Source organism: Camelus bactrianus, chromosome 3, assembly GCF_048773025.1.
Source record: "Camelus bactrianus isolate YW-2024 breed Bactrian camel chromosome 3, ASM4877302v1, whole genome shotgun sequence".
Taxonomy (NCBI): Eukaryota; Metazoa; Chordata; class Mammalia; order Artiodactyla; family Camelidae; genus Camelus; species Camelus bactrianus.
Genome location: NC_133541.1, coordinates 17,280,975 through 17,305,180, shown reverse-complemented (window position 1 = coordinate 17,305,180; position 24,206 = coordinate 17,280,975). Strand labels below are relative to the sequence as shown.

Genomic DNA, 24,206 nt, shown 5'->3' with positions numbered 1-24,206 from the left:
TCTTCAGAAAAAGGAAAACTGTCAATGAACTTTTCTCGATTACTTCTTTTTACTGATGCTGTAAGTAAAGAATTGAAAGCAAACAATCTATTGATTTTAGGAACTACTGCAGGCTTTGCTTTAAGCCGAATATATATTCAATGAATGTAAATATACTTTTATAACTGAAGAGTACAGTGAAATGAATTGCATATTGACTGTGTTTATATGCATGGCAGGTAAAACATTTTGTACTATTCTCACCATCACTTGAAGATTGACTATAATAATTGTTTCTTCTCCGTGGCAGAGCTGTGAGCATCCTTCTGGTTCTGCCGTATTACCAGGCAGTGACAGCCATCACATTATAACTGGAGAATGAATCCGCAATAATTATGTCACCTTACACCTAGGAACAGTCATAGTGACAGACTTGATTCTGAGTTGCTATAGCAAGAATCAAGAGGTTAAACCCAGACTCCTTGCTTTTTTGGATTAGGCTGACCCAGGTAAAATGCCTGCCAGTGTCTAGCTTTCCAGCTGTCTCTGGGACTTACGCAGACCCGAATAATATGATCTAGAGCAGATCCCAGTCTCAGTATTCCATGCATCATTTACAGTGTACACATAGAAGTTGGCTCAGCCTAGCAAACCTGAGAATAAAAGAAAGAAAGAACATTAAGCATAAGAAGAGACAGAAGGTCAGAATTTTACTGTGACTAAACCTTAGTAGTAACAGCGGAAGAGCAGAGTGGCTCCGACGACGATGGAGACAAGAATGGAGGCCGAAGGGGTGGAAAGGAAGTAACGGCTACTGCTTAGTAGTGCTTATTTTTTTTTTTACTGTAATAAACTCTTTACTTTTACTATATTATTTAATCATCACAACTGCCACCATTATTCCCATTTGATGCAAAAGAAATTAACCATTTTGTCCAAGGTCACAGGCCCAAATTCAGGCAGTTAAGTTCCAGAGTCTGTGCTTTTAAAGGATATTCTATGTTATATCTCCATTTAAAAAAAAAAGCAAATAAATGCAAAACTAAATTTAAAAGGAAGCCTGAAACTACTGCTGAGGTTACTGCTTTGAGAGAAACACTGATAAATTGACCTATCCACATTTATGACTGGAAAATTCCATGGCAGGTGGGCACCTGTAGGCTAGAATAGCAGTTCCAAAGAGATGCCTTTAACTGATCCTGTTCACTAATGGGGAGATTTATCACAGGCATTATGGACGACATTTAATGGCTACAGAACTCTTAGAAACGCGTTCTGGGAATATATGTTTCAGGCTGCTGAAGTTCTTCTCAGATCAAATCATATTTCTTGTGAAAATAGTGTAGTGTTAACTGATAGAGCATCAAACCTGAAGGGAGAGTTCAGTGGGTTTGTATTCTGAATTGAACAAAAAGGAGTCAATTTTTATTTGCTCTTAGACTCGTGTTTTGAATCAAATACTATTAGATGAGATAGGAATGTTAGAAGAGACTGCCTCGAGTTTGCCTTTTAAATGTCCATGCTTCATTTTTAAGACCAGGATAAAAGTATGTGACAAAAAAGCATATAGAGGTTATTGAACAATTTTCTCGTGGTGGAACAAGATGTCGACATTCATTGATATTTGAAGAACGGATGAATCAAGGCTAAGAACAGGTAATAAGTAAAAGTTAGTTTGTAAAATAATAAAAATAAAAAAGCAAGAGATCAATGACCACTGTTGCTCTAATTAAAGGATTCCTTGCAAGTATTCTGCTGCAAAGTGTAAATGGGAGAAGCACTTCAAATCTAAGTGCCATGAAGGGAATTGGAGGACACTTAAGACCCCTTTTAAGATTGCTTCGGTATTTAATTGGCTGTATGGGATGCTTTAAAACAATGTTTTAGATGTGTATTAAATGTAGTGAAAGTGAGATTCTTCTTTCCTTATACGTGCCCTATTTTAAAGGAAGAAAATTTTCAGATTCCCAGAGGAAGAAAAGGAGTAAGAAAAGGCAGAGCACACTGTGCTGGGTAACCCCCTAAAGGGTGGATTAACTTCTCAGGAGACCAGCTGTGGTTCACCAAGAATACTCATTCCAATGTCACAGGAGAATAGATTGTCCCTGTATGTTTAAATTTTCTTTTATGTGAGAAACTATTTACTACTGTTTTTGAAATGCTGGCCCTGGAAATGTTTTGTAAAGACTTAATGAAATTTCACTCAGAAAATAGCAAATAGTAACTCAGCTGATTTCTCTGATATTTTGGAGAAACACTTTAAAAAATACTTAATGAGTGACAATGTTACAGTTATTAATGACATAACTTTTTAGGTCTTATTTTAAACTGGAAACTGTGTCCTCTGTACTACAGAAAATCAATTTGAGATAAAATATGCAGGAGAAAATTAATGTTGGTGCTAATAGTAAATAGGAGAGACTAAAATGACATTATCATTGGGGTGTATGTATATTTATTTTTCATTTTGAAAGCTTAAACTTACTCTAGATTTAAAAAAGATACTTTCTAGTTTTGTTCTTTTTTTTTCCTTCATTGACTGCTGTTGCTGCTCTATGCCTAAATGTTTTGTTTTTGGTTTCACTGTGTATGTAGGTAGTACTTATTATAATTAAATGCATAGGGTCACTGAGTAGGAAAATTAACAGCTATATAGGGCAGTAAGAGGAAAGTAAGAAGAAGAGAGAATTTATACCCCAGTATTGAAAATTCTTTTTGTCTCCTTCACACATGATTCTTAGCCTTGTATTATAACCTTAACCTACAAGATTCAGAAGAGTTCAAAAACAAAAACGGTTTTTTTTAAACTTATCTTTTATAGCAGATTTTTCTCCTAAGGAAATAAATCCACAGCCCTCAAATCACTTTATATCATGTAATAACTTTTAACCCTCTTACCCCCAAATTGAAAACAATGTTGTGAGGTGTGAAATCACTGTAGATTTTATGAGTATTTTTGAATAATCAAGTCCATTATTTAATATATAATCCATTAGCTTTGGAATTTATAGATTTATTTGGTTTCCCTATTCACAGTGAGAAAAAAACAACTATTTAAAATACATGTATTATCTGACATTTTCATATCTGTCATGAAAAAGGAAGGGATTCTTGTCCCCATAAAAAAGGAAATAAAATTGAACTGATTGAACCAACAATGCACAACTAGTTATTGTGTGTAAAAGCAGAGAAAAAGAAGAGAGTGTCTTTCTGGTATTCACGTGCCATAATTCCGGTTATATCATTGCATTTCTAGCTATTTATCACATGGCTTTCCGTAGAGAAGTATTTTCAGTCTTATCTATCATTATTTACTTCCAAAGTGTATCATGTATAGTAGACTATTTATGGGTAAGATAAATTGTATTGTAGCTTTAATTTTTCAGGTTTATAACTCTCACTTGTGACATAGAAAATGAAGAGATTTAACATCCATTTCAAGCATGTAACTATAATTTCATAAAATTTTATGTTCCACAATATATAACATGTGATAAAAGATGTGAAGTGCAGAAAATACTCACTATTGCTACCTCTTCATGGCCACAAATTATTGGCCTTTTAAATAGGGTTAAATGTTGGGGAAAATATTTTTGGTGTTGTTGTTGTTGTTGAAAAACTTCCAAAATAGATTACAGTAAAATTAAAAATAAAATCAAAGAGCATGTTTCCAGCCTCTCAACTGTTGAGCTGCAATATATTGAACAAATATTTTAATATCCCAAGCCTCAGGCTCCTCATTCTCATCACAAAAGAGGAAAATATTATTAATGATGGCAAAGAACACAATATTTATAAAAATAGTTTGCACATTTATATAAATTATTCAAATAGAAAATATTAGCATAATTATTAATAATCAAAAGATCCCATTTCATTTGATTTATATTGTTCTTTACACACATACCCAAGTCTGATAATAAAGGTTATGGCTACTAATTTTACTCCATGTTATTTTTCCTGTGTTGCTAATGGAGCTTGAAATTGATGCGGGTTCTTTCCAATCTCAGCATCGATATGTTCTCAGTCTCTGATCAGTTTTGTTGGTACTGACTTTTTCTTCATATAAATTCACTAACACATTTACATATGAAATGATAGTGAAATACATTTAATGTAGTTTATCTTACCTGAAACCATCAGAAAACTAAGTTTCTTTTACTGGTAAATGTGTTAAATTTTATAGGCCCATAATATCTTGATTTATTAATTATTGTTAGGCTGCTTTAATGAGCCATCTAGCCCCCAAATAGTGGCAGGTAATTTCACTTGGTGTAATGGAAAGAACTCTGGGGAGAGAATTGGATAACCCAGATTCTATTCTGATTTCTGTAATTAACTAGGTCTATGATATTGAGGAAATCACTTAGCCTTTCTGATTCTCAATTTCCTCAACTGTGAAATGAAGTAATTGAAACAATGTTCTCCAAGGTATTTTCTAGTTCCAAAAGCCTGATTTTATGTTGTGACAGAGCCATGTGTCAAAATCATTTTTTTTCCTTTTCTTTTTAAAGCTATATCTCCTTCTTACCAATTTAAATTACACTAATAATATTTGTGGAATACCTGATCCCAAATATAATTTAATAGTTAACTATGATCAACATAATTGGGAGACAACCAGAAGGGTCAGTCTCTACAGTCAAGCAACTATACAGTGGTTTGGACTGTGAGTTTAAGTCATGATAGAAATAATTCTAGAATATGAAAGATACCTCTTAAACCTCAAGTAGAAAGCTTTTTTTTTTAATTTTGTGTGTGAACTGATTTATATCTGAGCTGTCTGCTCAAATGTTTTCTTATTCTCCTTCCTATGAACAGGGCCAATAAATTTCAAGCATCATTAGCAGCAAGTGTGTACTCAAATCCAACAAGTGATACACTGAGTTCTCAGAGAAAGCTTCAGGATATTAAATGGGTGGAAATTTTGTTATACCTGTAAGAATAGGAGGACCATGGAAGCAGAGGACTTAACATTTTATGAGGCAATCAGTGAAGCCTGTTTTAAACTAAAATACATCACGATTTGTATTTTTTACATGAACAGGATCAAACCTTGGGATTAAAGAAACATGTTCAACACAAAGTGTTTCCCACCCCATAATCATGAGGGATCGTTTGGGCAGCAGCTCAATTGTGGTATCTTAGAGATTCAAGCAGAGAATTTCAGAAGTGTTCTGTGCATTATTATGAGTTTTCCAGGGTATACCCATGATTCTGGATTGGGAAAGGGAACTAGGTACCCCAAACTGCTTCACTGGACGTGTATTCTGCGTAATGATGTAGCTGCTAAGCTTTCATTTTAAGAATTCCCATATTAAAAATAAATGTTTGGAAAAGCTGGTTTAGAGAATACTCATATGGAACATGATGAGATGAATGAATCTAAGCATTTGATTAAAGTTTAATTAGCAGTCATTATTTAAATGGGAGGAGCAGAGGCCTGTGCCACCATGTGAGCGTCTGTACATAATGAGACAGCACGTGTCATTTGACTTCACATGGCAGCTTACACCATGACTGCTCTGCCCTCAATCCTGAGCTCCCCACACACTAGATCAACCATCCAGATTTCCCTCATTGCACAGTTAAGATTGGTAGACATCTTACTTTAACCTAATACAAGAAACAATTGTTTTAAGTTGTGGAAAAGATGAAGAATTAGCAACAGTAAAATCTGCTGCACCTTTTTTTTTTTTTAACTGACTTTGATGTGAAACAACATCTCTATCTATGTTGATCTTTGGAGGCTTACTGATGGATTAGTCCTCAAATCTATGGCAATGGAATACAGTCAGTATTCAGTAAGTGCTTATTGGATGGGTGAAAAAAAGTGGGTGGTTCTGTTTTGAGGTGAGTTAGACAAGATTTTTTTGATGACTGGCAAAACCATTTTCAGAGTAGGAGATTTAAGGGTTCATTCTATGTGGAAGAGTCTGAATGACTCCTGGAACTGACGTGATGTTGTCAGAATGATTCCCCTCTCTCCTTTCTTTGTTTCTCTCATCTTAGTCTGCCATTGTGTGTAGACTTTTTCTATTTTCAAGGAGCCGCCATTATGTTGTCCAGAGTGCAGGGTGAGACGGGGACTCTCTTCATAGTCAAGCAGGGACTCTGCTGACTGGAAAAGCAGATACTTACTAATGGTGACCAGACCTGGGATCTCTGCCCCTAGTATGGCCAAAGGGACAAAATGCAGTCATTAACAACATCATTAGACTGACACAGTGGATCAGTCCAGGTTCACTTACACAAAAGAAGGAGCAGATGTGTTTACCAGAAATAGTAAAGATAACGGTGGGAAAAATTAAACAAGCAGACAAATTAAATACGTTAGAAAATTGGGGCACATAACCAAGAAATCAAAATTGCCTCTTTAATTGAAAGTCATGACTTATTTTTTAAAAATGAAATAAAGATATTCGATTTCTGTAATTACCTATCCGTCTGAGTTTTCTTTGCTGCATAACAAATCCCCACAAACTTAGCAGCCTCAGATAATACCTATTTATCAACTCCCGGTTCTGTAGGTAGAAATCCAGCATCGCATGACTGGGTTCTCTGCTCAGGGTCTCACAAGATTAAAACCTAGTTGTCAGCAGGGCTGTTACTTTTTCTCGAGAGTCTGTGGAAAAAATACTCTTTCAAGCTCATTCAGACTATTAGCAGAATTTATTTCCTTGCTCTGGTAGAACTGAGGTCCCCTTTATACTGCTCACAGTGATGTGGGGACTGCCCTCAGCTCCCTTTGTATTAGCAATTTTCAAGATGAGTGTTTGTTTTTCTCCAAGCCAGCTGAAGCGTGTGTCTCTGACTTCCTTTTTCTACACCGAGGACAAAACCCTTCCACTTTCCAAGATCACATGTAATTAGATCAGGCTCACCCAACATAAGTTAACCCTAAAGGTTAAATCCGTAATCTTCTCAGTCCTGAGGATTTCCCAGGGTATGTACACTAAGGGGAGAGGAATCTGGGACAACATGGTAGAATCCTGCCAGTCACACCATGTATGTTGGAGTTTAATCGTAATTGAGAATTAAGGCTTGATTTGGATTCAGTTCTGTATTAAGCATGCATAAGTTTTTATGATCTAAAATAATACAGTGAAGTATGATCAGACCCTGGTTAGTCTCAGAAATTCTGTCTATAACTTACCCTAATTACCAACCAATGATATATGAAGAGAAAAATATTGTAACATGCAGTGAAAGATCAGTAAAATATTTTTATAATCTTAGAAATAGTGTAACTATCCAGTCTATGATATTTCTATATCCATTTTAGAAAAATGTCCTACAAACACACATACACACACATGATTCCATGGATTCTACGAATTATTAGGTAATTTTAATAACAAAGAATTAATTGAAAAGCAATTGAGTTTTGAGAGATGTATTCATTACTTATTGGTCTCAATCAATGTCAAATTAAGCATCTGCCTTTACGATCCTAAACTCCTTGTTTTAAAAAAAAACCTTGACCATTAATAATGCAATAAGCTGAAATCAATGTATGGCACTCAGGAATCCAATACTGAGTATTTGCTAAAAGCAGTCAAAATTGAGATTCTAGAATCTGCGAAAGCTATATTCATTTTTCTCGTTTTAAATTCTTTCCTTTTTTCCTTTTAAAGTTGAAGTCAGAGTGGAACTATTATCTCTTTGGAGGTCTGGGGAATCTTATTAGCCCTAGTGGGAAATAAATGAACCCTGAGAATGATTCTTTCCTTAATATGTTTATAATGAGAGCTTATAAAAAAAATGACTAACCTGTACTTAGAAACGAGATGTAACTTACTACATTTCTCACACAGAATGGTAACTGTTTCTATTTCTCTTTTCATGTATTGAAATTCAGCATTAAGATTACTCATTTTTATACTTTTGGACAAAAAACATTTAATGGATAAATTATCCATGAAAATAAGATAATATTTATGATACTGTTAGAGGATATAAGACTGAGAGAGAAGAATTCTTAACAGTAAATTTGCCATAAAACAGTTTGACTCACAGTACAAAGAAAGCAGCCTGTTTAAGTACTTGGGTTTATTTTTTTTCCTGCATTTGTGATATTATACTTTCAAAATCCATTTAAAGTAGTTACAGTAAAGTGAAGAAAGGAAATGAAAGACTTCAATGAGGTGGCTTTGTGCTTTAACACATAAAGTAATCCCCACAGTAACACATGCTACAGAAAATGGGTCACCTTCAAACCACCCTTGAAAAGAAGCAGATAATGTAATTTTAGATTGTATTCTTAAAAGCATATTTTATAGTATGTGTATCTACTTGGCCCTTATTCATTTTCCAAAAATGTGCATGCACCTGAAAACATAAAAATACTTTCTCTTTTTTCTCTCGTGTACAACATGTACACAGACATCTAAACATCCTCTCACACATGCACACGTCTATAGGTGTGGTGATTTGTTCATTGTAACAAAGAAACTACACATGTTAATGGCTATGTCTCTAATTAAATAGAGTCACTCCATTCTGTCTTTAATATCATGAGATTATATATATTTCAAAGCAAATTATGGTATAAACATGTGCAGAACCTTAGGAAAAATAATTTTCATTGAAATGTTTTATTGATATTAAAATGAACTGTATTCTTTTCAACATAAATATTGTTTGCCTTTTCCTAGATGACTATTCATGGTTCCAAATCTATAATAGACACAGTGTGTTATTGAGATGATTCTTCTTAACTGTAAATGTAACACCACCCTGTGTTTTAATAAAACACAAATGACATGCTTTTTAATTACATAGTATATGCTTATCAAAACTTTCATAGAAAACAGTGATTTGAGCGGCACAAAACTATAAAAAGGAATAGGTTTGAATGAATATCTTGGTTGTTATGACCCATATTGTTCCCTACTGGACTCTGGACACCTGTGTCCTTCAGAGTAAATACTTTAAGTTATGTCTTCTATTCTAGTGCCTACTGCAATCACTAACGGGCAGTCCAAACCTTATTTGAGTGAATCCATTCTCATTAATGCATCCATAATAATACAATCAGGTTTTATTCCAGCTGAAATCACAAAACTATTACTTGGGTAGTTTGCATCTGGGGTAAGCCAATTATCTGACCAAAGATTCAATGTGTGTGTGTGTGGGTGGATGTGGGTGTGTGTTTCCTCTCCAGAGACCCAGTTTTGAAAGTTAAGAAAAATGACATTATATTCACCAAATTAAAAGAGCTGCTTTGGTTTAAGTGCTAGTCACATGAGGTTAGACTACCTGATTGAAGTGTCAGCTTTGTATCTTCCCTTGTGTGTGTCCTGAGCCAACTTAACCTCTCTGTGCCTCGATTTCTGTATTTGTGATAATAGTAGGATTGTACTCGTGGGGTTATTCTGAGTATTAAAGTGGCTTTAAGCATGTAAAGCCATTAGAAAATTATAGAAGCTTAATAGGGTTTTCTATCATTATTTGGGATCCAATTAGTTTTCTTGTACCTATAAATATAAATTGATATCAATGGAAACAAATATTGCTATCCTGGGCTCATATGGATGTCAGTAGAGATAAATGAAGGGAAGTGGATATTATGAAGTTAAATTCTCTACAATATCCTTCAAATTTTATGACATAAATATTAAAATCCACATTTTATATATGAGGACTCTGAAGTGTAAAGACATTGTTTAACTTATACAGTAACATCCAGTAAGAACTAATGGGTTTGAGATTCTAACCCCAATTGTTTGATGCTCATGATCATGGATTTTAGATCATTCCATGTTTTATATTAGAATTAAGATTTGGGTCTGTCTGCTTTATTAGAGTTATTAAATGCATTTATTAAGAAGTTAGGGTAGACCATACAGTTTTTGAAAATTAAATTTTAACTGTTGAACTATTAGAATTTAGTTTAAACTTTTTATCTATCAGACTTATAATATTAGCATATCATTGATTATTTTGAGAACTAAATAAAGCTTATTAAACATGTAACACAGTGCCTGATATTCAGTATGTGCTAATGATAAAAGTAATAACACAGAGACAGAATAGTAATAAATTAATAAATGATATCTAGCTATAATAATATATCACTATTAATAATTCATTAGATTGGCATTATTTTTGGTATTTATTTTGAATCTAGAATAAATCATACAAATCTCTCTAGTATTCTGAAAAATAACCACATTTGAAATCATATATAAAATTCACTTTTATTCCAAGTAGAGATTCTCTTGCTGACAATTTGATAAAAATAGTTTATTGTCTGGGAATGTTTTGTTACCTAAGACCTGGCTTTGTGAAGAATGTTTTACAGCTTTGGAAATGTAGGAAAGAAATTATTTTAACCTTCTCCTCCCATATTTTTCCTCCCAAATCCAGGCACCATGCCAATGACCTCTCAAACTTTTACCGAAGTACCTATTAATATACTATGACACTCTCAAATGATATAATGTAATCTGGATGAGCTACAGTTGTAAAATATGACAATCTGAGAAAATAGTTAGGATGCCCCTCACATGTAACCACATATGCCATATTCAAGGAGAAAAGAAAGATGAAAGAGAACGTTGGGTGAATAGTATATACTTTTTCTTTCAAGGGATGTGTAATATATCCAAGCACATCAGCTTTGTTGCTCCCAAGCATTGCAAATGGTCTTTGTTCTCTGCTCTTCCTTGGCATAACTCGGAGGAGGTGTGGGCCTTTTTGAAATGGATTTCTCCTCTCTTAAACAGAAGCTGAAATATTTCCAGATGATAAATAACGCTGGGTCTGTAACACAGGCAGGGGAGTTCTCAACTCAAATTGGGCTGTTAGAGGGAATTCCCAGCCTGGCAAAGTGGTATTCCTCTTGCTCAAATGACAACAATCAAGGTAGAAAGAACAAATGAGTCCCCTTAGGGAGGAGAATGGAATAGAATGTCAAATATCCTTGGGCATTCAGTGGCTTCCAAAAGAGAGAAATTTTGCATGATGACATTACTCAGGCAGAGTCACAGATAATCTCTGTGTCTGGTCTGCTTTTGACAATAAACAAAGCCTTGAACATAATCTAATCACTTTGTCGCCAATACAATGGCTGCTATGATGTTCCTGAGAATTAAGCAACTGCAAAAGAAGAAAGACTAAGTATTTTAAGTTCACCAGGGGGAATGTAGCAAATTTAGTTTGTTCTGTACATAGTGAAATTATCTCAGCCAAAGAAATTCACATAGAACCTTCTCATACTCATTTTGGCCAGTTTATCTGAATAAATCCTGTATATAAATAAAAGCTGTAGTTTTACTGCATTATCTCATTCACTAACTGCTGGATCATGGTATTAAACCATTCCACAGCCTTCGTAGTCATTGATTTGAAAACTGGAAATGAGTATTTCCACTTACATGCTGTCATTACCCCAAAATTTACTGAGGCCCATCCTGTACAAGGAACCTTTCCCTTACGTTGAATGTGTTTATAGAGTAAGTTGGCAGAAGATGTCTGTAATTTGTGTTACAAGGATCTCAGTATTAAGTAGGGCACACTGTCATGGTACCACGTTGGCTCATAGATACTTAAAAACTGAAGAAGAGATGTTCTAAGACAGAATATTAAAGACTTAAAATCACATCAGGAAGTTTCTTGTTCTAGCAGATACATGCATTGTTCTAGCAGATACATGCATTCAGAATGGGGGCCTAGTTCCCTGAAAATAAGATGATGACAAGCAGATAAGAAAATATTAACATGCATGATCCTTTTAAATGTAAAGAAAATAAATACACAAAATCCAAATACAATGATTCAACTTGCTTGGATCTATGTTCAAAAAAAAATAAAGAAAGAACTGAAAAAAAAAAAACATTTGGAGAAACAAGAGGAGAAATTTGAATCTGGCTGGTTGTTGGATCATGGTAGCTATAACCCTGATCGGGATGGCGTGGAGGGCTTCAGACAGTTTAGCCAATTTCTGCAAACTAGTAAGTGGGTTAAGGATTGGTGCCTGGTCAAACAAGTTCAGAAAAGCTACATGTGTTTATATTTAAAGGGCTCTAGCTAAGGAGGGACAACTCTGAAAAAGACTCAAAAATGCTGATTAAGAGAAAAGGAAAAAGACATGCAGGGTGAAACAGAGATCAACTGAGTCTGTGTAGGAATTTCTCCTACCTGCATGGTAATGCATGGAATCCAGGTGTAAATGAGCAGAATATAAACACTAAAAAAATTCTTTTTTAAATTTCTGTAAAGAATCTGAAAGAAATGAGGCGGCAGTAGAACTCGATTGTGGTTAGAATGTACTCAGTCAAATATCTGAAATTAAAAGGAATGATCGATTTTTCTTTCCATTCATCCTAGGACAAAACTGTAATCAATAAATTCAACCTGCAAGTTCAAAACTCCATCTTTAGATATGAACAGACTACTGAAGGTCATCAGATACTTGAGGAAGGCCAGCAATATAAAAGACAAAGACTCAAATTCCAAAAACAGGAAAGTAATCTTGAAGGAGCAGATCATTTAGGGAAACACACACACACACACACACACACACACACACACACACACACACACACACACTAGAGTCCTCAGAAAGATCCAAGAATTCCTAGTGTCTGCAAAATAAGAGCATGATTCCATTAAAAGGGAATATTAATAGAAAAGGAAAGAAATCTTGGAAATTAATATGTTGTGGTATATGTGTGTGCACACATGGATATATCTTTATTAGCTTTGAAAATGAAGAAAATAATCAATAATAATTGTAAGATAAATTTTAATTTTTTCACAAAATAGACCAAGTGATATAGAAATTAATAATTGTAGAAAAATTATATTATTTATAGAAGGTACATGAGGTCTAACATTAAATGTATGAATTCCAGATATATAACAACAACAACAAAAAACAGAGGATAGAACATAATCATTGAAATAATCATAGAAGGGAATTTCTCAGTGCTGAAGGAAACAGTTTTTGAATTGAAAGAGGTGACTACGTACCCAATGCAATAAAACACAACAGTACCAACTCACATTGGAGACAATGTTTAAAGGACAAGCACACACAAGTCCACACTTGGAGATGAGGCAGACAGTGTTCTAAATAATTAGAATACCAAAATAAAAATAAGATTGAAAACATTTTAGAGGAAAATAAAAAGGAAGAGAAAAAACAGTTTCTTTACCTGCAATGGAAATATTATCAGACAGACATAAGTTTTACCTTTGGTTTACAGAAGACAATGGATCAATCCCTTTAAATGTGTGAAGGGATAATATTTCCAATCTAGAACTGTACGCCCAGACAATAATTAAGTAACTATGAAGGTAAAAAAAAAAGGCATTTCTGACATGTGAAGACTTAAGTAACTTGCCTCTTACAGACACACTCTCAGGAAGTTATGGGAGATTGGTGGCAAAAAACAAATTAGTAAACTAACATGAAAGAAAATGTAAAATCCAGGAAATAGTGTTTCAAGCCAGGAGATTAATAAGGAAAAATGCCAGGTTGGAAATTATGCAAATGCCCTAGTTTGGAGTAGATAGAGGGCCCCCTGAAGGAGTTATGTTGTAAAAAGGAGATTTGGGATTGGTCCTGATAAATGGGGTAAGCGTAAAGGTATGAAAAAGATCTCAAGGAAACTCCATATGCAAAATGAAAATATAGTAATCATATAGGCATTGTAGGTTATCTGGCTATGGAACAAAAATATGAATACTATAATGATCAAAAGACTGTTAGTTTTTTGTTTGGCTTTATGCTTTGGCATTAACTGATAGACAAGCGTTTGAAGGTTTATGCATTTATCAGGGTTTTCCAGAGAAACAGCCAGTAGGATATATATATTGATTTATTATCAGAAATTGGCTTGAAAAATTATGGAGTCTAAGTCCCAACATTTGCAGCCAGCAGGCTGAAGACCTGGAGAGCATACGCTGTTGTTCCATTGCAAAAGCCACAGACTCAAGACTCAGAGCTGATGGTTCAGTTCAAGTCTGAAGGCAGGATAAAAACCAACATACCAGCTTTAAGACACCCAGGAAGGAGGCATCCCCTCTCACTCAAGGAAGGGTCAGCTTGTCTGTTCTTTTCAGGTCTTCAGTTGATTGCATGGGACCCACACATAAGGGACAACTATCTACTTTATATAGTCTATTTGATTCAAGCGGTATTCTCATCCAGGACCATTCTCACTGATCCAAGAATAGTCTTTGACCAAAGTTTGAGCATCCTATGAGCCAGTCTAGTTAAGACATAAAATTAACCACCATAGTTTACTTTTAAAAAGAGAACAAACTGACAAATCTTTGGGCCTAATTCTGTATAATACAGATAGCGGAATGTGTGGAACCTGAGGGTGAGATGGGGAAGGAGTTATAAGGGGATATAAATGTGTTAATGCTATAATATTAGAAAATGGAGAATCACAGTTATATTCTGTGGCTGAATTCAGAAACAGAGATACACATACACTATTTAGACCAGAGCTTCATTAATAACAAGTAGAAGAGATGATATAACAACTCTATCGGAAAAAGGTGGCCTGGGGTTTGAAAGTCAACAGGGATTATATAAATTGATAAATTGATAAAGAAATACTATTATAACACTTATTCATTTAACAAATATTCACTTTTGTGTTTTTTTAGTAAGAATGCAACAGAAACTGTTAAAAAGTGAATTGTCCTGGTGAACGAGACTGAAAAAAGGAGGGTAAAATTGAGTGTCACAAGCTTTTCCATACTCTGATTTTAGCCATTTCAATGTATTACTTTGATGGAAATACTTGTGATTAACTTGAGCAGATTCAATAAATTCATATGTATTCATACAGCAAATTGTTTATAATATAATCCATCTAAAAAGCAGATTATAAAACAATCTGTTGTGTACCATAATACCTATAGACACATGATTAGTAATTTGCAGGTAAATGCACCAAATCAAGTATTTGTTGAACACAGTTTTTGATTTTCCGGCAAAAACTTACCTTTTCGAAAATCAGACAGTTCACCTCCCAGCATACTCCATGCTTTCCTCATGCCTCGTAACCACCCCTTATTCTGGCAAATAGCGAATGGAAATAAAACCACTGCTGGATATAGAGATATAAAAAGCATTTTCCATTTTATGTGCACTTTTCAACCCAGAGAAAATAAGAACAAATTTCTTTTTTTGTGTGCAGCCGTTTCTAAAATATACTCAGAGAGATGCTAGTAAACACTTAACTTTAGATTAGCTTTCTCAAAACTTTTGGGCCCTGACATTCAGATTCACTTACACTCGGAAGCTCGTCCTCACTATCTTTTTTAAGCTTCTCTTGGCGTCTCATTTCCACGCTCCATCTGAGATGACTTGGAAAACATCACAAAATGACAACAGCCCTCCTACAAAACAACTGCCTGGACAGTGCACATTTCTATAGCCACCATTTATGGGACTCTGTTTCTGGGAGAAATTTTATTTTAAGTGTCAACACTGAAAGATGATATTATTGGAGCTGGCTGCTTCAGTCAGTAAATACAGTCAGCACCTACTCAGAAACAGCTTTTAAAAAAAAATAATAATTGGAATAAGAAACATTTCTTGCTGTTATTTTTAAAGTGCTATAAAGGAAAATAATTTTATCCTCGTGGAAGTATTCGTTTGCTGTCAGTGTGGCTGAAAGCCCCTGTGTTAAGTGGTGTTATCTGATTTCTGTAGTTAACACAACCCAAAGGTGAAGCTAAGCATGTCGATCCTTCTGTAATCCTCCCTCCTTCTTTATGCAAAAGGGACTAAATAGCTTCAGAACGTAAGCTGAGCCTGAGTTGCATTGCTGAAAGGTTTAAGAAACCGATTTTGTCAAGTTCTAAAATCATTCATGATTCAAAATTTCTTACTTAATAAAAATTACCATATTTTGGACTTGATAACTACCCTTTTCTTTTAAGGAATTAAGCAGGAGAACAAACACATTCATCACATCATTTATGAAAGGATAAATGAAACCCATTGAATCATTCAACTTCCTTGAATGAATAGAATGTAGATATTAGAAAATAATTCTGAAGAATCTCAAATTACACTGAAAAATGATTATGGCATATTGTTATTGAAAATGTGGACTCATTTCTTATTTTTATATCATGTGTATATGTAATTATGATCAAAGAATGTTATACATAAAGATAAAAGCATATACACATATATTTATGTATATACTCTTTCAGATATGTATATACCTACATATGAATATATGTGTGTATGTATATAATGGAAAGTATATAAAATGATAAAAGAAGTTATCTCTTGGTAAGGGAATGATGAGGATTTTCATGTTAGTTCGTAACACTCTCTATTCAAATTATTTCATATGTGATACAAAGAAAATTCTACAGTACCAAACATCTGGCCAACATCATTTATTTAATATTAGAATTGACGTTGGGAAAATACCTATACTTTTAGCTAGTCACCCGTGTGCTGGATTCATCAATACTGAATAAATAATTTTAAACATTGCCCGTCAATGCTGACTGTTGCCCGTGATCATCTTTAAGGTATTGCCGTGCAACAAAGTGCAGTAACAATTCTAATCCTCTCAAGAATTTTACATTCTTCAATTTCATTTTCAGCTCAAAAATTTAACGTGTTGTACATATTTTTTCTGAAGCTTTAATCTCTGCAAAACCCAGCTTTAAATGAGGAGGAAAAGGTGGAACTGTAAGGAGTAGCAAGAACTGAATTTAACTTGGATTTTGAATAGAGCCAAAAACACATTGGCTTTTTCATTCTTACGTTCATTTGAAAACAGAGCTGATTTTAGCTAAATGAAGATTTTTTTGGTAACTCGACTTGGATCCCATTGTGAAAACCTACTTAGAATTTTCTCTTGCTTCCCACAATGTCACCACTTGCTCTTTTGGAGCCGCTGGCAAAATGGAGCCAGTTTATGAAGTCATTGCTTTTGCATTGGGCTTGCCTGTCTTCTATCTTTAGATAAATTTGAAAGTAAAAGCAGTGCCCACTGTGCTGACTATGTTTAATAGTACGGATGAAATTTGTAATTTGAAATTCCTAAGTTCAAAGAACATTTATCGACAGCTTGATTTTCCGCTTGAATCTTCCTATGCTTCATAGCAGTTTATAAAAAATTAGGAGGAAAAACACTTCCTCCTGCCATTCATAGCAATTTGCCTTAGACTGGAGTAAAATACATAGACATTTGTAAAAAAAAAAAAATCAAAACCTGGTGCTCCCTTATGGTTTTCTCATTGTTTAAATTAGATCATTTACCCAGTTTAAATCCTTCGCTCACACTTTTATACAAACACACTTTCAGAGACATTTTGAAGTAAATACAAATTCACAAAATGAATAAGTTCATTTTGATGACATTAATATGAGGGATGATGTTATTTGACTGACCCTGAAGCAGAATGTTGAGTTTAAGAGCAAAGATGGAGCCACAGCTGAGCTTCTGTATTTGTATCGTGATATTAATACTAACACACAGAAAGCCTACTTGAAAAGGACATTTATATAATGTGAAATATTTTTAAAGCTTTGTGGTTGTGTTGAAACATAAAAAAAAATTTAAAAATTTAAAAGCTTAACATTTTCACTTTAGCCAATCTGTTAACTGGAATGAGCTTTTAAAAATAAAAACTTGGACATTGAAATCAGATGGCTGTATCTAAATGAGTGAGAATGGTTTAAAACATTTTAAAGCAGCATCTGGATGAAAAATGTATTATTTATAAGAACATTTACTCTCTATAATTTAAATAGAATACAAATTTATATTACATATAAGATATATATAGTAGTATACATGTTTCGGGATAACTATGTATAATGAGCTATTTATATCATATAATACTATGTATATATATATTTATTCTTGGATAATTTATAGATCTCCAAGACTATGTCTATCTTACATTAATTCTTGGACTCCAGTTTGAAAAACACTGAATTACAGTTTCACAATGATAACTTATTTTTTTTAATATTTAATTTTATTTTTTAATTGAAGTATAGTCAATTACAATGTGTCAGTCTCTGGTGTACAGCACAATGTCCCAGTCATGCATATACAGACATATATTCATTTTCATATGATAATTTCTTTTCTTTTTGGGCCTCTCTCTTATGATATTTCTGTGTATCTTATTCCATGCTGTATTACAGTGAATTATACATTTGTTGAATTTCAAAAGAAATAGCAGAAATTCAAAACTTTTCTATACATAATATATTTATAACCTATTTATATATATACACAGGTTTCAAATATATAGAATGAATTAGAACTAGCCATTTCTCTGTGACTGTGAAAGGATAATCAGTGATTCTACCCATCATTTAACTGAGTAATATTGAATAATTCATTGAGAGTCAGTTTGTTAAACTGAGATAGTTACCATACCTACCCGAAACCATCCTGGTATCCCAAAACTCTCCTCTCTTTTCAAGTGAAAAAGCTCAATGTTTTCTGAGTTGTTTTTTTTTTTTTTTACCTTAACTCTCACTGGATTCACATCATTGATTTTTATCTTCAGCATATTTGGAAGGAGTATGATTTAATATTTATGAACTAATTTATTTCTATTACAACAATTATTTAAAATGAAACAGTAAATAGTAAATATACTTGAGTTGTGCATTTCATTGTATGAAAATTTTATCCCCCAAAGTATATAAAAGAAGTAAGCACAAAGGGTCAAAATAATTGTATTTTTGCATTTTGATGTATTTGTGGGCTGCACTTCTGATCTCTGTAATGCATCGAGAAATAAGATGGATTGACAGAAAAATGAAAGAATAGGTATGTGATCTATCTATGCAATTCAAAGATAAATGGTGGAGTCTCTGAAATGTATAGGTAATTTATTGGTGTGCACCACACATTTTTTTCAACTTTTTTGTTTGTTTAAAATGTTTATAATCAAAAAGTTGATGAAAAAAAAAAAGAAAAAAGGAACCGTAAGTTTTTTCTTTAACTTCTCTGATAAAAAAAATATATTGCAGGTATGGCTTTTAAATGTGGGATCATCCCTGTAATGGTGTTTCTCTGTCTCTCTCTTTCTCTTTCTCTGTCTCTCTCCCTCCCTAAAGCTCCATTCTGACTTAGATAAGGGAGAGGGCACTGTGAAATATACCCTCTCGGGAGATGGCGCTGGCACTGTTTTTACCATTGACGAAACTACAGGGGACATTCATGCAATACGGAGCCTGGACAGAGAAGAAAAACCTTTCTATACACTCCGAGCTCAGGCTGTGGACATAGAAACTAGGAAGCCCCTCGAGCCTGAATCAGAATTCATCATCAAAGTGCAGGATATTAATGATAATGAGCCCAAGTTTTTGGATGGACCTTACATTGCCAGTGTCCCAGAAATGTCTCCTGTGGGTGAGTAGGCAAATCAAAATTCTGTCAATTGCTACGAGGTCTTTGCAACATTTATTTTCTGCAGGTTGACGTAAACATCATATTTATAACCCAGAAGATTATTCTTCCACTGTAGAGGATCCAGTTATTTTCATTTACTTTTCCAAGTTTTTCTTTTTTCTACTTAATATTTTTTTCCTTCCTGCTCCATTCTAAATGTATAAATAGATACATAAACAGCTAAGATATATAACATCCTTCACTATTTTACAATCTTTGCATTTCCCAGAGCTCATGGAATACCTTTGGACTTGAAGTACATAACTCACTTTGTACTGAAATTGATTGTCGTTACAAATTCTGACGCCTACACAGTGCTGGAGGTAACTACCACACACACACCAAATACCAGGTAGTAAGTCTTGGCTCCAAATACATTATCTAAAGCATTGCATTTGAATCTGGAAATAGTTCTGTAAGGGTTGTGCTGCATCCTTTGTAGCTATCCACAGAGGTTCCGAAAAAAAGCTATTGTACCCTTTGCATCTGTAAGTAATTCATAGTAGGTATTCCATCAAACTAAGAAGCAAATATCATTATAAAGTCTTTACTAGAATAAATTTACAATTAGTCTACAGTATTAACATCATTCTTCATAATTTAAATATAATATAAATTCACATTTCAATAGCCACCTACATTTACAAAATCCTATAATAAGTATTTTAAAGTCAATGAGTTAAGAATTCCAGCTTTAATGACAATTTTAAATTATAACTTTTATTCCTTAATCACCACTGCCAATCCCTCAATTGATTTTATGGTAACTTCTGGTTTCTAGCACATTGGTAAGATAAAGCTACTCATCACTTCAAGATTTCAACTTGTAATTCTCGCATGTGAGCCACTGTTAACATTTCCTAAGTCTGACATTTCTCAGAGGGCTTCTGCTGCCCCCACAATCATCCCAGGCATGCAAAGAAGATTGCACAGACTACCCCGAGGGCAGAAGCAGGTTCGTGGCTGCAGGAGTGTCACAGGGATTTACCATAAATGCACTTGAAATTGTGTCTGTGACCTTATCAGGCATTCAAAGACCATATTCTCTCCTTGACCTAAGAAATCAGCTCAGAGGAGTTCACTTCGATTTAAAATTCTTGTGTGCATACTCAGGGCTGCAAATCTTTTATTCAGTTTCTGCTACATTTTTTTTTTTTTTTTGAGCTGCCTCTTTTAAGCGGTGCTATGATTGCTAGAGATTTAGAAGTACAATTGGGAAGATGTCTATTAGAAGGTAGTCCCTTGAAAATGGGGAAGAACTGTTTTTAAAATTGTGCCTTGATTTTACAAGGGGAAAAAAATGAAGGTAGTATTTTAAGGAAAAGTATGACTTTTAAGAAGACAATGCAATTCTGTACATAAATGCTTTAAACCAGTACTTACTTCATGTAAATTGGAAATATTTACATAAATTTATGACCCTTAGTTACTCTTTATTACTGACACAGCATCCTTAAAGCAAATACACACATCCCTCTACAGCATTAGAAAATTCTATCTTATTAGATAACAATTAGGTCTTTTGTTGTGCCAATTAGGATAAAGGATAAGGCTTCAGGGCTGAGCCTTTGTATAAGGAGTTTGCAGCTAGTGCCTGAAGAGAGAAACAAATCTGGAAAATCAGGCGAAAGGTAGGTGAGTGAGAGAACAAAGAGGTCCCACCTTTCATGTGGTACTGGGCTGAGACATAATTTGCTGTGGGGCTGTGAGTTATCAAAAAGATCTATGGAAGAATAGGTTCTTTAAAATGTTTTGTCATGCACCATTACTGAAATTCCTCATTGATTATTCAAGAGACCTCAGTAAATACTGAAACTGATTTTCAATGTACCATCCCGTTTTAATTTTTTTTCCAATAACAGAATATTTCTTTTAAACATGAAACCATATCATATGCCAGGAGTTCACCCAGGTATTTTTTGGAACACATTTACATAATACGCCCTTCTCAAATAAATACTAAGAGGTTTAAACACGAATTAACAAGTTCAATATTAGAAATTAAATATCTATTGTACACTACTTTTGCCATTCTCCAGAATCCTGCCTATACACATACTACCAAAAAACATCCATTAACAGGGGACCCAGTTAGATTTATGGTGTTTGTTGTTTCTGCCTTTACCTGACCAACTTAGGGCTCACGAAACGTGCTCAGCCGCCAGGCATCCCATCCATGTTCCTGGAGCACTTGGACTCCATTTCCAAGCACACTCTTTTCACCATATGGACACGGTGTACTGCTCTAAGTCACTTTGTCCAATGACTATTCTCTTTTCTTTCTCCACATCCCACATAATCCATTCCTGCCTCTATATCATTTTCCTTGGAGTACTAAAATAATTTTTTGTCGAGACCAGATAGAACTCACCATGGTGTATTGGACAGTGTCGATATTGTTTCAGCAAATCCCACTGTCGATTTTGTATACCTAAGTTTGAGATATTCTCTAGGAAATAACTGTCCTTTCCCAATAAGTGAGAATCTGACTATTTCATTTTTAATGAAAGAGTCAACCAATTTAAAAATGTATATAGTAAAATAGCTTACTTTGTAACACAAAAGATCAAGAAATAGCCTATTAGGCAAATGTCAATTTAGCAATAATGGATTGTACATCTGAAACTATGATGAACAATTAAACCTGGAATAAAAATTAACTAACATGGAAAATTATAAAGAACATAACTCTTCAAAGAAGGGAAGATGGTGAGCAGGGTGGGTAGAGATCTCAGAGGAAAATCAATATTTAAGACTTACAAGACTGTGGAATATATTCAGTTCCTGAAAGCTGAAGACAATTCTAGTGAATCTGAATTGTTTGAGAGAAAGGTCACTTTGTTACTAACTTGTGCTACAGCCAATCTGCCATGGAAGTAATGTTCACAGATAAAGTGCTTTGACTCTGACCTAAGGAAATTACTTAATGATCCAGATATTCCCCAACTCAAAGTTTCTCCTTGGAGACAAATTTGGACGTTATGAATGTGGTCTTTATTCCTTAAGATCACTGGAGTAACAATGAATTACAGTAATGTGCCCTCTTTAATATCTGATGATTATGCATCAGTAAGGCATTCAGTTTAAGTTACTCTTTCTAGCGTGCTGACAGGTTTAACATCTTTAAATCCGCATGCATACTTGTCTTATCTTTCTCTGTTTGAGCTAAGCCATTTTGAGGCCCTGATTGGGTTATTCGTAACCAAGTCCCTATAACACATTTTATGGGTGTTAATTGTGAGTCGTAATTTTTGTAGTAAGACCTAGCATTTCTTGAGCAATAGTTAGGGGCAAGGTGACCTCATAGATACTGCATCCCCTGTTTTATTTAACCATTACAATAACTCCATGCAGGATTGTTTACAATTTGATCTTTCTATGAAAACTTAACTCCTGTGTATCAGAAAGTAGGCATGACCCTCAGGCTCTTTAGAACAGAGTTAATTGCAATCGGCTATGCATTTTTTCAGGCTTAGGGGCTTCTACAATTTCTTTAGGAGCTTTAGATTTAGTTTTTAATCTCAGATGATCTGGTTAAGACTTTGGAGTGCCTATTACTTTATCGTATTATATTATAATTTGAGGATTGGGGTCCTTGCTTAAAAGAAAATCTGAGGAATTCTGACTATACCTAACATTAATTTATGACACCATTATTATTTTTTAAACATATATAAATCTCCACGTTTCCTTGCTTTCACAGAAGTGTCATAAAAAGACAAACCCAGGAATGATAAAGCAAATATCTTAATCATACAGGCCAGCCATAGCCCCATAGAGCAGCTCAAATAGTGTTAAGTTGAACAAACTATCAGTGGCTTCTATCTGTGTCCCATAAGCATAGTCTTTGTCTGGAGGCTGGAGAAAGAATGTTGGCTGTTTTCTACAAATAAAGACATTTTCCCTGTACAACCAAAATATGATTATTAAAATCACGAAATCAACATTGATGCCTATTACAATCTAATCCTTTGACCCTATTCAAGCTTCAATCATCTCCATAGTGCCTTATATAACAAAATGTTCCAGGTCAAAATCGCATACCACATTTACATGCCAGGTCTCTTTAGTTTCCTTCAGTCTGGAACAGTTCCTTACCTTTTCTTGACTTTGATGACTCTAACAGGTTTGAAGATTTCTGGCCAGTTATTTTTCAAAATGTCCCTCATATTGGGTCTGTCTGATGTTTCATCATGTGAAAACTGAGTATGTTCATCTTTGTTAGGTGTATCTCAAAGGCGTTGCTGTATTCTTGTTGCATTCTATCAGGCAGAACATGGTTTTAATTTGCCTGTTACTAATAATGTTCATTTCTATTAGTTGATGAAGCTTGTGCATTAGTTATCTGTTACTTCATAATACATTAACTAAAAACATAGCAATGTAAAATAACAAGCACTTATTATCTCACAGAAGCATGGATATCCAGGAGCAGCTTAGCTGGGTACCTCTGACTCAAGGTCTCTCAAGAGGTTGCATCCAAACTGTTGGCTGGGGCTATGGTCTGATCTAAAGGCTTAATTGAGGGGAGGTAGGAATTGCTTCTGTGATTATCCATGTAGTTGTTGGCAGGCCTCAGTCCCTTACTACATGAACCTCTCTGTAGGGATACCTCACAATATGGCAGCTGTCTGGCCCCAGGGTGAGTTGGAAAGAGAGAACATCTCTGTTCAAAGCCACTGTCTATTATAACCTAGTCTTGAAAGTGATATCCCATCCTTTCTGCCATCTTATGATTGTTAGAAGTAAGTCCAGTCCACATTCAGAGAATGGAATTACACAAAAGCATGTATACAAGAAGTTGAAAACATT

The 24,206-nt window shown here is 34.4% G+C and overlaps 1 protein-coding gene across 1 annotated transcript in view; it reads left to right on the top strand.

Annotated features, from left to right (window-relative positions):
• Nucleotides 1-24,206, top strand: part of CDH12 (cadherin 12) — an 864,393-nt gene that overhangs the window by 673,229 nt on the left and 166,958 nt on the right. The window contains exon 6 of the mRNA XM_010955574.3: nucleotides 19,061-19,355. Within this exon, the coding sequence (XP_010953876.1) occupies nucleotides 19,061-19,355 (295 nt within the window). The remainder of the gene's footprint in view (nucleotides 1-19,060; nucleotides 19,356-24,206) is intronic.